The sequence below is a fragment of the Amblyomma maculatum genome, chromosome 4 (assembly GCF_055883805.1).
Source record: "Amblyomma maculatum isolate TAMU_Amacu chromosome 4, ASM5588380v1, whole genome shotgun sequence".
Classification (NCBI taxonomy): Eukaryota; Metazoa; Arthropoda; class Arachnida; order Ixodida; family Ixodidae; genus Amblyomma; species Amblyomma maculatum.
Window position 1 is genome coordinate 72,780,220 of NC_139347.1, and position 14,824 is coordinate 72,795,043.

At 45.1% G+C, this 14,824-nt stretch overlaps 1 protein-coding gene across 1 annotated transcript in view; it reads right to left on the bottom strand.

Annotated features, from left to right (window-relative positions):
* Window positions 1–14,824, bottom strand: part of Gycalpha99B (guanylate cyclase 1 soluble subunit alpha 2) — a 58,364-nt gene that overhangs the window by 24,615 nt on the left and 18,925 nt on the right. Inside the window, exons 5-6 of the mRNA XM_084601949.1 lie at window positions 13,000–13,321; window positions 10,214–10,380 (exon numbers count right to left, since the gene is read on the bottom strand). Coding sequence (XP_084458075.1) covers window positions 10,214–10,380; window positions 13,000–13,321 — 489 coding nt within the window. The remainder of the gene's footprint in view (window positions 1–10,213; window positions 10,381–12,999; window positions 13,322–14,824) is intronic.

Genomic DNA, 14,824 nt, shown 5'->3' on the forward strand with positions numbered 1-14,824 from the left:
CACACACACACACACACACACACACACACACACACACACACACACACACACACACACACACACACACACACACACACACACACACACACACACACACACACACACACACACACACACACACACACACACACACACACACACACACACACACACACACACACACACACACACACACACACACACACACACACACACACACACACACACACACACACACACACACACACACACACACACACACACACACACACACACACACACACACACACACACACACACACACACACACACACACACACACACACACACACACACACACACACACACACACACACACACACACACACACACACACACACACACACACACACACACACACACACACACACACACACACACACACACACACACACACACACACACACACACACACACACACACACACACACACACACACACACACACACACACACACACACACTTGGTTGTGTGTGTGTTTCCTTTTGTATTATGATGTTCAATAGTGTAGACACTTCTTGATGCGGCACATTGATTGTCGGAGTTTCGGCGGAGATAAAAACTGGCCTCTGTGCGAAACGTTGTCTATATATAAATGCGTTTCAGAGAAGTGTGTACTTTCTTCATCTATATGCGCTGGCCCGCATCGCTTCATGCAGATATTCCGTCACTCCCGGCAATACCTAAGTGCTACACGGGAGCGCAGCTATTCGTTGGTAGTTTCGCCATGGTGTTTCGCTTCGACCGTGGACTCGCTAATGGCCGCCGCTTTCGTACCCAATGCGCGAAATCATTGCGCTCGGAATCAAAGCGCCGAGGCAGCACGATTTGCGCCGGACACACCCTCTGGCGGTGTATTTAGAAGTGAAAGCGCCCATAATGCTCATATCTGTGGTCCTTGTAACGCGAACTACATTTTTTTAGACTTTGTTTCATGGCAATACTATATCGAGTGCGCGCTCCAATTCAGGAAATACAACAGACACCCTAAAAACTTTTCTAAATATTCACTGTTGAATCGTAATATGCAACGCACCAACTTTAGTGGTTTTTTACGAGGGTCACGTCACTACGAGGTACGTAGCTAAATACACGGCATAAAGCAGTTCTTAACAAGTTCAGAATCGTTTTTGGGCGTCGCTTACGGTTAATCACTTGCAAAATATTTTCATCGATTTCTTCGTATAACATCAAATGCCCTACGATAATTGAATGTTTACTGTAAGAAACAGAAATACGTTCTGATGTTCTCAGAAATGAAAGGTGTTCTAAAATTGTAGGTATTCCTCTATTTTCATCTAGAGAAGGAAAACGGGAATTTATTGAATGTTTTTTTTCTTCTAATTTTTAAAATTCAGGTTGTAGCAAGTTATTACAGAAGGATAATATCTTGCTGAGAGTACCGGAAAGAACGTACAGTAGGGGCGATTTCCTTTAAGAAATACGTCGATGTGACCTAGCTATCAGCAATCATCTTGAAGATTTTATGTCTTCTGTTTCGACTAAGATTACTTGAATAGAACAGCCACGATCTATGTTTTAGTTGACATACCTCCATAAACGAAATGTAGCGTCATTTAAGTAAAGTGCTAAACTCAGCCAACGTCCTTCAGATTCCAACAAATACTTGAATGTCGCTAGGCCTTGTGTTTACTTTCTTCCCTTTCAATTGATCGCGAGTCTCAAATCAGCTCCCACTTCAAGAGTGCGAAAAAAATATTCTAAAGTGTTGTTAAGCGTATGGCCACTCGTTAGACTGAACAGTTATGTTTTCCACAGTTGGATGTGCAACGGTACGGGTGAGAATGCTGGGGATGAGAGGCGGCACTGCTCGAGTCGAACACAAAGCCCGCGAAGCAGCTGGCGCGGACGTGGAACCACTGCCAAGAACCAAGCGGCTTGGCCCTGTTTGCCCATATCTGCATCCCACTGCTGAGGCAAAAAAAAAAAAAAATAAAATATACACGCAAAACATTGCCCGTCCGAGCGCCAGGCGCACACTGAACGCCGCGATCTCGTCTGGTCCTCAAGGAGAAGGGCAAGTGAAAAGGAGACGAATCAGGAAATGGGCAAAACGAGGCCAATCCTTTCTCCCTTATTTTTTCACCAATTTCCTCTCTTTGGACGTCCCTACAGCCACCCTACGCTCACTACACATTTAGAAGAAGAAGAAACAACAAATATTCACGAAACGATAAATCGGATTTCGGAAGGACTAGTCGCTCCGCAGGCTGCCAGCCTTTCCTGAAGTAGTTGAATATTCCCCAACAGCCCTTTCTCTCTTTTTCCCCCCTTTCCAACCGTTTTGTGGAGAGTACACGGGGAGTCCTTTCTTTTTCTTCTTCCTCAATACCCCTCCTCCTTCAAACTGAATCTGCAGCGGCCGTAGCTTACATAAAAACTAGGCACTACCCTCCCAACTAAACGAGCGCCACGCTGCGGCCTGTGAGCGACGACGCATACGCACACAGGAGGGCGCCTCCGCGCATCGAGCGCCTTGTATGCCTACAGCGCTTTGGGATTCCAGGCACGGAACACGCGCCAGACCGGGGATCGAGGGGCCGCTCTTGGCCGTGCCCAGATTTTAGTCAAGTTGCATTATGGGAAGCCAAAGGTTATTATACCTCAGAAGGCGTGGGAAGTGCTTACGCGACTTTCTCGTGAGCGGATTAGTTTTCGTGGAAGAAGGGGCGGGCCGTATAAGAGCGCCAAGTCGACGTTATCGTTTTTCGTGTGTCAAAGAAGGCGAACGCGCTCGATTTTCGCAACTCTGCGAACGAGAAGAAGGAAATGGAAAGAAGATCGAGATCTTGACTTTGCCACTTAAGGGTTGTCGGACGGCTCTAAGACAGGGAAGTTAAGTTCTTTAAAATAGTTGCTTTTAAATGTCGCTCTTACGCAAAGCGAATTTGCTTTTAGCTTTGCAGTGTTTTCAAGTCAACGGTCTGCTTGGGAAATGGGTAACTCTTAGTAGCAAAGCAAGGCGATTGAAAAAGAAAATGGTACGAAGATGTTTTCTCTTTCCGATGAACGTTTTATAAAGAGAAAATACGCCTGATATGCAGCTTACTCTGAACGGGCAGGTAGGTGGCGGGCTTTCTGAACGAGAGCAAAGTGGCCTTACAGCTTATTTGAAGCGAGATAAGCACTCCGTGGAGTGCGGAGTGGGTAGAAGTAATGCGGTGACTGTAGAAGGGGTTAGTGTCCTGTTCTGAGCAGTTGGCGCACGAATGTCGTCCCGATGCCAGTACAGATATGCCCTAGCGGAATTAATATAGGTTTACAGTGAAGTTGATGAGATATTAACTACTCATATAACGCATAAACACCGATACTATAAACCATGACTCAAGTCGTCCGACATGCACAAATGTATTACCAAAAATGGTGTTCATCAGCTGATTAATATTAGCATACGGTTTCCACTGACTATAAAACCTATATGTAATCTAATATTGATTTGACATTTTTTTCTTCGAGCTCACAACAGGTGCCGTCGCGTGCGTGTCTCAGCAAGATAGGAAAGAGCAGGTGATCGATCGTTTCCCTACAAGCCATTATCCTCCCATTAAAATTATCACGAGAAACATGCTTTACAAAGATGATTTAGTTAATAACAAATATAATTAGATCGCGCGAACATCCATCCATAGTCCATCAGGTGCAACGATGGCATGTTCCAAAAATTTAAGTCATATAATACTTTTTAAGATCAAGGCTGCGTAGCATACAAACGTATCTTGCCAACATTATCATTTATTCTAGGGAAAGGTACTTCGATGGGGATATAACGCGAGAGGCAAACAGGAGCGATGCCAAATGGAAATTCACTTGGCCTGTTCTTAGCAATGACGTTAAAAAAAAAAAAAGGTATTGGCAGTCGCTAATTAGTGCCATTAGGAAGGCCGGTCTGGACGAGTCTTCATATGGAGTGAAGATTGCTGGAAAGCGTATCAACAACCTTAGATATGCGGATGATACCACTTTAATGGCAGAAAGTGAAGTGGAACTCAAGAGACTTCTGATGCGCGTACAAGAAGAGAGTGAGATGTTTGGGCTTAAACTGAACATTAAAAAGACAAAGATCATGGCGTCTTGCCCTATCAAGTCCTGGAGTATCAATGGACAAGAAGTGGAAGCTGTGACAGATTTTCTCTTCTTGGGCTCCAAGATTGCCTCGGAAGAAGACTGCAGCCATGAAATTAGGAGACGCCTGCTTCTGGGAAAGAGAGCAATGGTTAGCCTTGACCGCCTAGTAAAGAGCAGAGACATTAGTCTGCCAACCAAGATCCGTATAACTCGTGCTATGGTCTTTCCAGTTGTGATGTATGGATGCGAGAGTTGGACTGTGAAAAAGGTTGACCGCCGAAGAATTGACGCGTTTGAATTGTGGTGCTGGCGAAGACTCTTGAGAGATCCTTGGACTGCCAGAAGATCAAATCAGTCGATATTGTCGACCTTAAACCCTGACTGCTCATTGGAGGGTCAAATTCTAAAGTTAAAACTCAGCTACTTTGGTCATCTGATGAGAAGAGAGGAGTCGCTGGAGAAAGATTTGATGTTGGGAAAGGTTGACGGTCGCCGGAGAAGGGGTAGGCAGCGAACGCGATGGTTAGATGGCATCTTCGAGGCACTACAGATGAAGTTATGTGATGTTAGGAAGATAGTGAGAGACCGGAAAGCGTGGCGTGAAATGGTCCATAGGGTCACGAAGAGTCGGACACGACTGAACGACTGAACTGAACTGAACTGAATTAGTGCCAAAATGTTTATAGTCAATGATGTTAATAGGCACCTCTCCTCGTGACACAGCAGGTCAACCCTCGTTACTATGTAGTGAATGTTTCTATAATTGAGCGCCATGCATCGACATTTCACCTTGGGCCGATGAGCACAATGAATGCTGCGACCACTATGTAAACCGTGTTTCACATTCCAGCTAAAACACTCGCGATTTCTGCCGCGGCGATGAAAAAAATCTGTTGCGAGCTGTCGCGGTGATATGAGCGGCCGCAGCAACGCGCTTCCAACATGTTGCAAATTTTTTTCTGCGTCGCTACCGCTTGTCGCTGTGTTCTCTGAATCGCTTCCACGTGAACCAGCATTTAGCCTTAAATAACTTGTGATTAGTTCGCAACGACTAAACAATAAATAAACCTTCAAGGTAATCATGTTTCATACAATTAGGATATGTAATTAGCTCTTTTTTCGTTCCAGGTGTATTGCTTTCAGAGTTGAAAATATTCAAAACCTGCTCGTATTTAAGAAGGGGATAAACTAAGGGTAGAAAATTGCTCTGAAAAATCTCTTTTATCAGCTATATATAAAGAAATAAAAAATTGCCTCTGCAATGCTTAAGCGCTTATTTTCTGCACAGTATTGTAGATCAGGGGTTTTCAGATTGTTTTGCCTCAAGGAATTCTCAAAACCATCAATATGTACAAAGGACCCTTCCGTCGTAACAATCTGATATTGTTGCATGTGCAAAGTCACAACCTGCCTCTTTTTTCTCTTTTGGTGCTTTATTAAGCATTTGTATTTTTGTCTTGAGCACGACATTCAGATTCTTATCAAATGCCAGCTTCTCACTGACGCGCAAGCTATAAATTGAGAACAAGAACGCAGAAAACTAGCCACAAGACCAAGGTTCCGTATCATTCGTGCACACGCCCAAAGCTCGACCGGCTAGGTTGAGCGCATAATCACTTAAAAGCGCACCCGGCTTTTCTTGGTTATATTTCGCTCCCTACTCCGGGGACTGCGCCACATAGGCGTATTTCTCGACTTCGGCCGATACGTTTCTTTTTTTCGTTGCAAATCGGCGCTCGCCGGCTTCAGATTGATTGATTTATAGAAAGGGAAAGACGCGATAACTGTCTCACTTGTTTTTTGCGGACACCTCAACCGCGCCGTAAGGGAAGGCAGGAAGGTGGGAGTGAAAGTGGAAAGAGAGAAAGAGGAGCCGTAGTGGAGGGCTACGGAGTAATTTCGACCACCTGGGAATCTTTAACGTGCGCTGACATCGCACAGCACACGGCCGAAATTTCCGGAGTCCTCCACTATGGCGTCTCTCATAGCCTGAGTCGCTTTGGGACGTTAAACCCCACAAACCAACCAACCAGCCTCTCGCCGGCTTCAGAACTTCGGTATGCCGCACCGTGGTCATCTGAAACGGCCAATTAGACGCGCACGTTTTTGTGCTTTGGCTTGGCTCGGCTAAGTTGGCCCTGTGGCCCACACCTTCTGTCGCCACCATCGCCACGTTCGCGCTAGTGCACGTCCCCCACAAATTTCGCCTCCAGCGTTCCAGACATGGAGGAAGGAAAAGTCCTTGTTTCTAGACATACGTATCATGACGGAACAACTTGGCAACAATATTGCTCTGTTTTCTTATATTTATCGTTAAACGCAAAGCCTATTCGTCTTTTATGCAAGTCTTAATTACTAGTTGTGAGGGCAGGAACACTTTAAAACTAACTCCAGGGGGTGGCAAGTTGCGACTTCTGCGTCCGTGCTATAAAAGCCGCCACCGTCGGAACGATACCAACGCACCGGTGGCAGAGGCAAAACGCAGGTTGCGCTGGGCCTAATACAGATTTAATTTCCACACTTACCGAAGCATGGGGTACAAAACATTTATGTTTGCAGGTTAATTTCGAAACGAGCCACACGCAGTTGAAAGCGTTTTGTTGCGAAAAATTATCTGCCCAGGTAACATACCCATAGGGACAGACGTCAGACGGTGTATCATACACACCGAGTCTTTAAAAATATGGGAAGCCTATAGTTAAACAGATTTTATGCCTCTAAGTGATTTTATCTGGTAGTCTTAATTACTCTTTGTGGGCGCAAAACAAGCACTTCGGATAGAAAATTTTGCTCCGCATCTGATGCTTATGCCATTCCTGACAATATGGTCATAAATATATCTTATAATATTGCCCTGTTTTCTTATATTTATCGTTAAAAGCGAAGCCTATTCGTCTTTTATGGAAGTCTTAATTACTACTTGTGAGGGCAGAACACTTTAAAACTAACTGACAACTTTTACCAGACATCATAAGCTGAAACCATTCCCATAAACGTGTGTGTAACAGTACCGTACAATATGCCTCAATCACCTCATAATATAAAAGTGCCCCATAATCTATGAATAGCAGAACTGCAAGAATGAGGGAATGCGCTGGTTTGCATTTGAAAACAGTTTCTTGAGAAGAAGAGAATACCTATCAGGGTGATTCAAACTTGCTGAAGTACCCACCTGACCTGCTTTAGTAAGCGGTTGCATTATTTAACAATACCGGTTTTGTTGATAGAGCTCTGTACCAAAAAAAAATTTCTGACGATTACGTTACTTCCTAATGCTTAATTGGAGCGCAGCTCATCAGCTGTTTCACCTGTCTGATATATTGAGGCAAAGATTTCGAGCAAGACATTTATGTACAATTACAGACAACTTTCTCATTTTTCACACATATTCCTTCAAGAAACACTCCACTAACAGTTCTTGACTGCCATGAAGGAAGCTTTGAGGTCGGAGAAATGAAGAGAGCAAGTAAGTTATCGGGAGGCTGCGGGAGGCAGCGCGTGGGCCCACAGGAACGTTGCTCGGCGAAGAGATAGCAGCGACTGATTGATGCCGCTGACACCGCTAGAGAGTTATGTCAACGCGTTTCGGCTTGGTAGGCACGCACCGTGATCCGCTGATGCCGAGCCCGCCTTCGGCAACCGGAGAACACTGTCACCGCCACGCAGGAAGAGGGGGGGGGGGGGGTACACACAGCGGCGAACAGTGGTGGCAGGAGCGCGCGCTACCCTGGCTGCGGAGCTGGTTGGCAACGGCGACAACGACGCGAAACGCAGGAATGGACGCAAAAGAGCTGCGCTCTAAAAGAAGGCCTATGGCGGTTGACGGCCGTGTCCGCTTGAACGCTGTGATTTGCTCTTTACGAGCTGTGTGCTTTTGAGATGTGTTGCTATCTTCAGCATCAAGCTGATCAGGCGGTATGCTTTGTAAGCGGCTGTATTATTTACGACAGGGTGCTTAAACACGAATTTGAAAACAACGGTAACACCAAGTAAATCATATTGTCGCATTCACACTGCAATTTGCGTTAACGACGACGCCCGACAGCAATGGTTCGGGCGAATTCCTTTTTCACTCTGCGGTACTGTTATGTAGAAAAGTGAACAGAGCTAGCATTTTGAGCTGCCATGCGGCAGCTGTGTGCGGTTGAGACTTTAGAATTGCAAACCTCTTAGAATAAATCTCTCCATGATCAACAAGATGAAAAGTATAATTTAGCATTTGCATCAAGCGCCTCCAGGGAGCTTCTGACGTGCTTTGCTCATGTCACATGGTGTGCACCTGCCCGCACAATCCACCTCACCCCTCCGGGGTGGCGCAGTGGTTACGGCTCTCGACTACTGTTCCCGAGGTTGCGGGATCGAATCACAGCCTCGGCGGCTGTTTTTCGATGGAGGTGAAAAGCAAGGCGCCCGTGTGCTATACGATATCAGTGCATGTTAAAGAACCCCAGGTGGTCGAAATTTCCAGAGTCCTCCACTACGGCGTCTCTCTTAGCCTGAGTCGCTTTGGGACGTTAAACATCACGAACTAAACCAACTCAGTCCACTTGATTACACAAATTCAGTGCGGACTGTTTAGGGGTGGAAGGGTACCCCTATTCAGCTCCGGACTCGAGTCTCAAAGAGCCCTCAGGACACGCGCACAGATAGCAGCGGCAGCCGCTGGAATCCGGTACTATAGAACCTCATCCACATATCCCTTCCCATCTCTCAATAAAGTTTTTCAGTGAGTCAGACGACCATAGCGCTGCTTCAGATGATGTACCGATGGTCTACTAAAACTCTCTGAGGGTCTACTAAAACTAGGAGGGAAAATTGCATCGGCGCATTGAAGCATCCAAGGTCAAGAAGAGAGAACGTGCGCTCTGCTTAATCCACGGGAATGATCTTTAATGACAGCCCCTACATTTGCAGTCTACTTGCTTATACAGACTTTTGATCTTTAATATACGCGAAGAAAACAGAACACCACGAATAAGATTCAAGTTTTGAGTGGAGCAAGATATATCGTGGAAAAGAAGACCGTTCCAAGTTTGACGAGTAGGAGGACGAGGACAAAGAGCGTCATCTTTTTTATGGCTGACTGAAAAAAGAACGGAATTCTCTCCTGGGTTTAGTTGAAGAAATAGTAAAATTAAAACTCTATAGCGAAGACGAAATGCACTTAGCATTTCGCCTTCGCTTTGATTATTTTCGTCACTGAGCAGCGTGGAGAGAGATTAAGAAGTTTGGAGAAATATACGTTTGTACTTCCGTCTGAATAAAACAAGAGCGATCACGCAAGCAGACGTCTTATAGGAAATTATACCTAGAATTTTTTTCAGACGAGATACCAAGCGAAAAGTCATACAGGTATCTTAACTGAGCTAGGAAAATGAATCGTAATAGAGGTGCAAGCTCATTTTTCGGACTTCATTCGTTAAATAATTAGTCCTTATTTCTCATTTCTTGCTAGTTTGCCCAGATGACCCTAATGGCATCTGAAGTATTCTGTTTTTATCCTTGAGAGAGCGGCGTTCAGAACAGTTACGTATTAACGGTTTAACACAAATTGCTTCAAGAATAAAGAAATCATAATGTTAGTGGCGTGTAAACTAAAATATCAATTTTCTCTCAAATTTATCATTCAGTCATGCTCAAGCATAGCTTAGCAAAGCTTTATCCAAATTTGTGAAATTTGCGCAGGACATCAGCTAGGCCTATATTAAGATCTGAAATAAGTTACTAAATTCCTAATTCTTCTCCATGATGGCGCTCTCATGATTGATTCTCGAATAGAATTGGCGAAGAGCAAAAGCGATTATCCTTTGGAGCAACCTCACCGGTATATACTCGAAACAAGTCAACAGCTCTAAATAGAACATAACTTTGTGTGTCTAATGCAAAATAGCTCAAGAAACCGTTAAGCGTATTACCGGTTCCTGGTCGAGAAGTCAAACAACAGTTTCCTTGCCATTATTCGTACCATGCAACAGTGCACCGCCTTCCTGGTTCATTATGAGCGGGTTGCAATGTAATATAAATCAACGTTCAGATGGCAACATTACCAAGCTATTTTACCTCAAGATCAGTGGCAAATAACGAAAGAAAAGAAGAGAAAGCTCGCCTTGTAGACGTCCAGCTCCCCGCAAAACTGGTCAAACTGTGTGTAGAGAGCGTTGAGCATGTTGATGACCATCATGGGAGTGGCCGTGGCACAGATAGCCGTGAAGCCCACGATGTCTGAGAAGAGCAGCGTCACCTGGTCGTGCTGTTGAGCCTCGACGGACTCACCTGCAACAAGCACAAATGTGGCCGTCTTAGCAATCTGTATTACGTAAATAGTAATTAATCAAGCAGGAAAATGCACATTGGCAATACTTCGCTTGGAGTAGTATAGTGGCGACGTCAAGCGCCGGCCATGAGAGCCCTCCTGTGATCTTAAGTTAGAGTGCCTAAGATATACCGCCTATAGTGTGCCGACAGGGGGCGTCGAGACGGCATCGAAATCATTAACAGACAGCGGCTGTAGCACGCAAGGGAGCGCTGCTGACAGTTAGTGTGTGGTAGGTTTTTACAGCGGCTGTGCATGCCTGCCAGGAAGTCGGCCGAGGCGCTCTCAATTGAACTGCAAGAGACTTTCGGCACGTGTGCGCCTTCCATCTGCCTGCTTAATGTCTTGACCAACATTTGCGCTGCTTGAAAGAGATCCGCTCCGTCACATTGATGCAAAACGTGCCCGTTCTTTGCAAGGCCACTTTACCTAAACATTCTTACGATGCGGTATTTTGATGAGTAATTACTGTCACAAATGAACGCACATTACTTAAGATAGGTACGAATGAAATGGCATGCACCAGCGAAATTATGCACTCATGCATGACACGGCAGCGTCAGCTGCAGAAGCGATATCGTTTGCTAAAGAAAGCGTCCGCTAAACGAAATTCTCTGCTGTTGAGAGGCTGATATGACCGTTCCATTCTACATCGAGAAATCATAAATTAAAGAATTAGTTATAAAACCTTTTATCGCAAACGTGTGTTGATACAGTGATGATAATGATGGCTCAGCATGGTTATTGTGCGCAGCGTTCTCAATTGGCGACTGGTGGCAATCGTTGAAAACGGCGACACCTATTTCTGTGAGGAACTGCCGCTGCACGGTGCACACTACCCATTGTATTCTAGGCGCTGTACTTAGGTATAGTGCTGCCCCAACAGACAGCACGTGAACAAAATAAAAGTCAGTACAACCTGCGTCCTAGCGGAAGGCTACTTTGTGGATGGCTTTCGCACTGTATGGCAACTTAAATGTGGCAAAAACTTTTGAAAGAACAAGACATGACGCAGAGGCATCTAACTACTAGCGGAAAACAAGACCTATTTTCTGCACCTGCCTTTTACTTGGCCAACGTTGTTCGCTGAAAGGGTGCGCAAGGCTACGTTTGCTTCTTTAGATAGATAGATTGATAAATAACGTTTAGCTTTGCATTTAAACAAGTACATACTTGCTCGTTTTCTTATACTGTAGCTAAGATGACTATTACTAGCCCTGAAGAAATTTTAAACAGGCTTTTGTTCTTTCGCGCGCGACTACTAAACACTTTGAACTTACTGAGCTGAACCTGAAGGCTGAGAAAAAAAAAAAGAGGAAGTGTCTAGAGTTTGAATTACCCACGCTTGTTTGACGTGCTGTCGTTTAGAAACCATTAAACACACACAAATGCTCTTGCAAAACAGAAAAAAAAAAAAAAACCCTCATTGTGCTTAATATATGGAGGCGCTTTGCTTTGCTTTTGTTAATGTAACCTGTTCTGAATAAACAGCGAACATCTGACGGGACCCTGACCACCATAGGTAACACGAACTGGTAGGTGTCCGATTGACCCCTCAGTGTGGATGATGGGGAGAGGACAGTGGAGATTGAATTCATGACAACATTAAGCAAAATGAATAAGTGTTGAAGGGAATCCTTAGTTCTCTAGCCAACGTTCCGACAAGAGGATATGCCTTCGGGTGTGATTGCGAAAGATGGTGGGATGGAAAGCGTGATTCAAAAACTCTGTTGACCCGCGCAATGCGGCATGATGCAGTGGGCAAAAAATGCAGTTACCACACGGCTACGTTAACTTCGACCAATGCGAACAGCACTTTTTGGCAAACGCTGGTAAATGTCTGAAGAGAACGTATAGTCAAGCGCTGTGTTTACAATCAAATGGGGCGCTCGCGACGCTGCAGCAGTCTGAGGGTGAGTTAGTCATATGGGGTTTTATGGCGCATAAACGACTGTGGCTATTATGCGCCAAACATAACAACTGGAGGTGAAACGTAGGATCTGCGCCCATAGGAATACATGGAGACGAAATTTTTTAAAGCAGGGTTCTAATTTCACGGATGACATATGATGTCCTATTTTTTTTTTTTTTGGTACATAGCAACGATGAACATCCTAGAATAGATTGTGAAAGTTTGAAAACATACCTCACAAAAACGTAGCTGTAAAAAAACAAAAAATAAGGCTGGTGGTATGTTTTTACTCATTTCAGAGAGCTGAAATCGTTTTTTTTTTATTAACTTAACAGCCAGCACACAAGCCTTGTCCGCGTCGTAGGATAATTCTACTTATTACTCAAACCACTGCACTTCCGGTGCAAAGTGTATCAATTACTGCAGTTAGGACCCATCTGAACATATCTTTCTTTTACTCGCCGCAAAAGAAAAATCGTCGCCTGAATGGTTTAAGTTTTGTAGGCACTGGAGCGAAACGGGTGAAGGGGAGGTAAGAATCTTCCCTGAACATAAATACCAAGCCAGCGTTTCGCTGTGCCATATTTTTGCCTAGAATAAAAGAATACAAGGCTTTCTACTCTTCTTGCAATTCTGAACCACCGGGGGAGCCCTCGGGTGCGCTCACCGAGCCACAGCTTGCGTGCCACTCGAGGCGGGAAGATGAGGTGCAGCAGGTCGACGTTTTTCTGGCGCTCCTCCTCGACGGCCAGATTGGCCTCCTGAATGGAGCCACGTATCTTGTCCATGCGTCGTTTGAGGCCATCCTGCGCGCGGCTCTGCTCCTCGACGAGCAAGATGTCGCGTGTAGCGTCGTGCACGGGCACGTCCGAGATGTATAAGCCCCGACGAAGCATGGCCGACAGGCCGCCGTCCAGCACGGGCGAACCCAGGAAGAGCAGCGCCCGCGACTCTGGGCAGTGCACCATCTGGCCCTTGACCTCCATGCCCTGCGAACGGACATTGCGCGGGCACAGGAGTACAGCCCTGCTGAATTCCTCGCAATATTCTTTCGAGCGCGTTGGACAAATGGGCGCCCTTTGCTGTTTTTCACTGTACTATACCGTGCAGGTAGAATAAAGGTGTGATTGAATGTTAGGTAAATTCATTGACCGACTGACTGATTGAACAAATGAGGCCTGCTCTGCACAATAACAGATGGCTGCCAATGGGGCTTTCCCATTGTCAGCGTGTGAAAATTAGTGTTTTTTGTTTTAACCGCTTCCCTCCCTTGACTGCACGGCTTGCCGAACACAAGGGAGAATTGCTAAGTGCCATTCCTTGTAGCATCGATATTTGCGTGACTCAGCGACAAAAATTATTAAAAAGAAGAGAAAGGAAGGAATTGGGTTTGTTATTAAGAGCACTGTAAAGTTCTCGATATACGAACTTATTAAAGTCGGCAAGTGAATGCATTAGCTTGTACGAATATGGGCCTTCTAATGATTCTTTGAGACTAACTTTACGCAACTTTGAACAATGAAGGGGTAGAATCTGCAGGCTTGTGCTCAGAGAGCAAATCAGTTCATCTTGCATAGCCTCCTAAATACACCAATCACTTAAAAGCGGTATCCACCCTCGAATTTAATTTTGTTTACCGCATATGAGGTTTTCCAATCAAGTTAGTTTCTTCGTACCAGCGGTGAGGGGTTTTGCTTAAGCTTTCATGATAGCAGAAAAACTCGGATCCGGATTGCATTTTCAGATATTTCGCATGCGATTACCTATACTACATGCAGGTCAATGAGGAGTATGAGGGACCCATTGATAACAGCCTGTCGTCACATTCTGATTCGTGAATGCTTACTTTGCACCATATATTGTAATTGGACGGGTGCGTTTGGTCTCTTACGAGTACCGTAATATAATATGAGCGTTCTTTATGAGCCCAAATACCAGTTACCTGGACAGCAGGCGTGAAACGACTTCGGCGGATATTCTTATCTATTGTAGCGGTAAAAGAACTGAAGTCGCCACCACGCTGAGAGCTTAATGAGTTTCCGTTCCTTAGCTTGACCACATTCGACTGAGCAACGATACCAAACCCAGTGGCTCTGCTTGTCATTCTGACAGGCCTGCGCGAGCACTCAGGGAGTGCTACGCAGAAACCATGCCGAAAGTAATGAAATATACATAAAGGGCAGAGTACAGGCCTGCGCGAGCACTCAGGGAGTGCTACGCAGAAACCATGCCGAAAGTAATAAAATATACATAAAAGGCAGAGTACGTCACACCATTCTTAGATATTGCATATTTAGAAAGCATATTGAGCTTACATGGCGGATTGTCAGAGGTCGAGGTAGAAACAAAGTTTTTGGTTGACCTTATCTGTTTGTTGCCCGTGGTTTATAATGCAAGCTAAAGATATTAAAAAATAAAAATAAACGGCTACCAAATCTGAACGCAAAGCTCGATGCTCACGGTGATTTTTTTCTATTCCCCCCAAGCTCTAC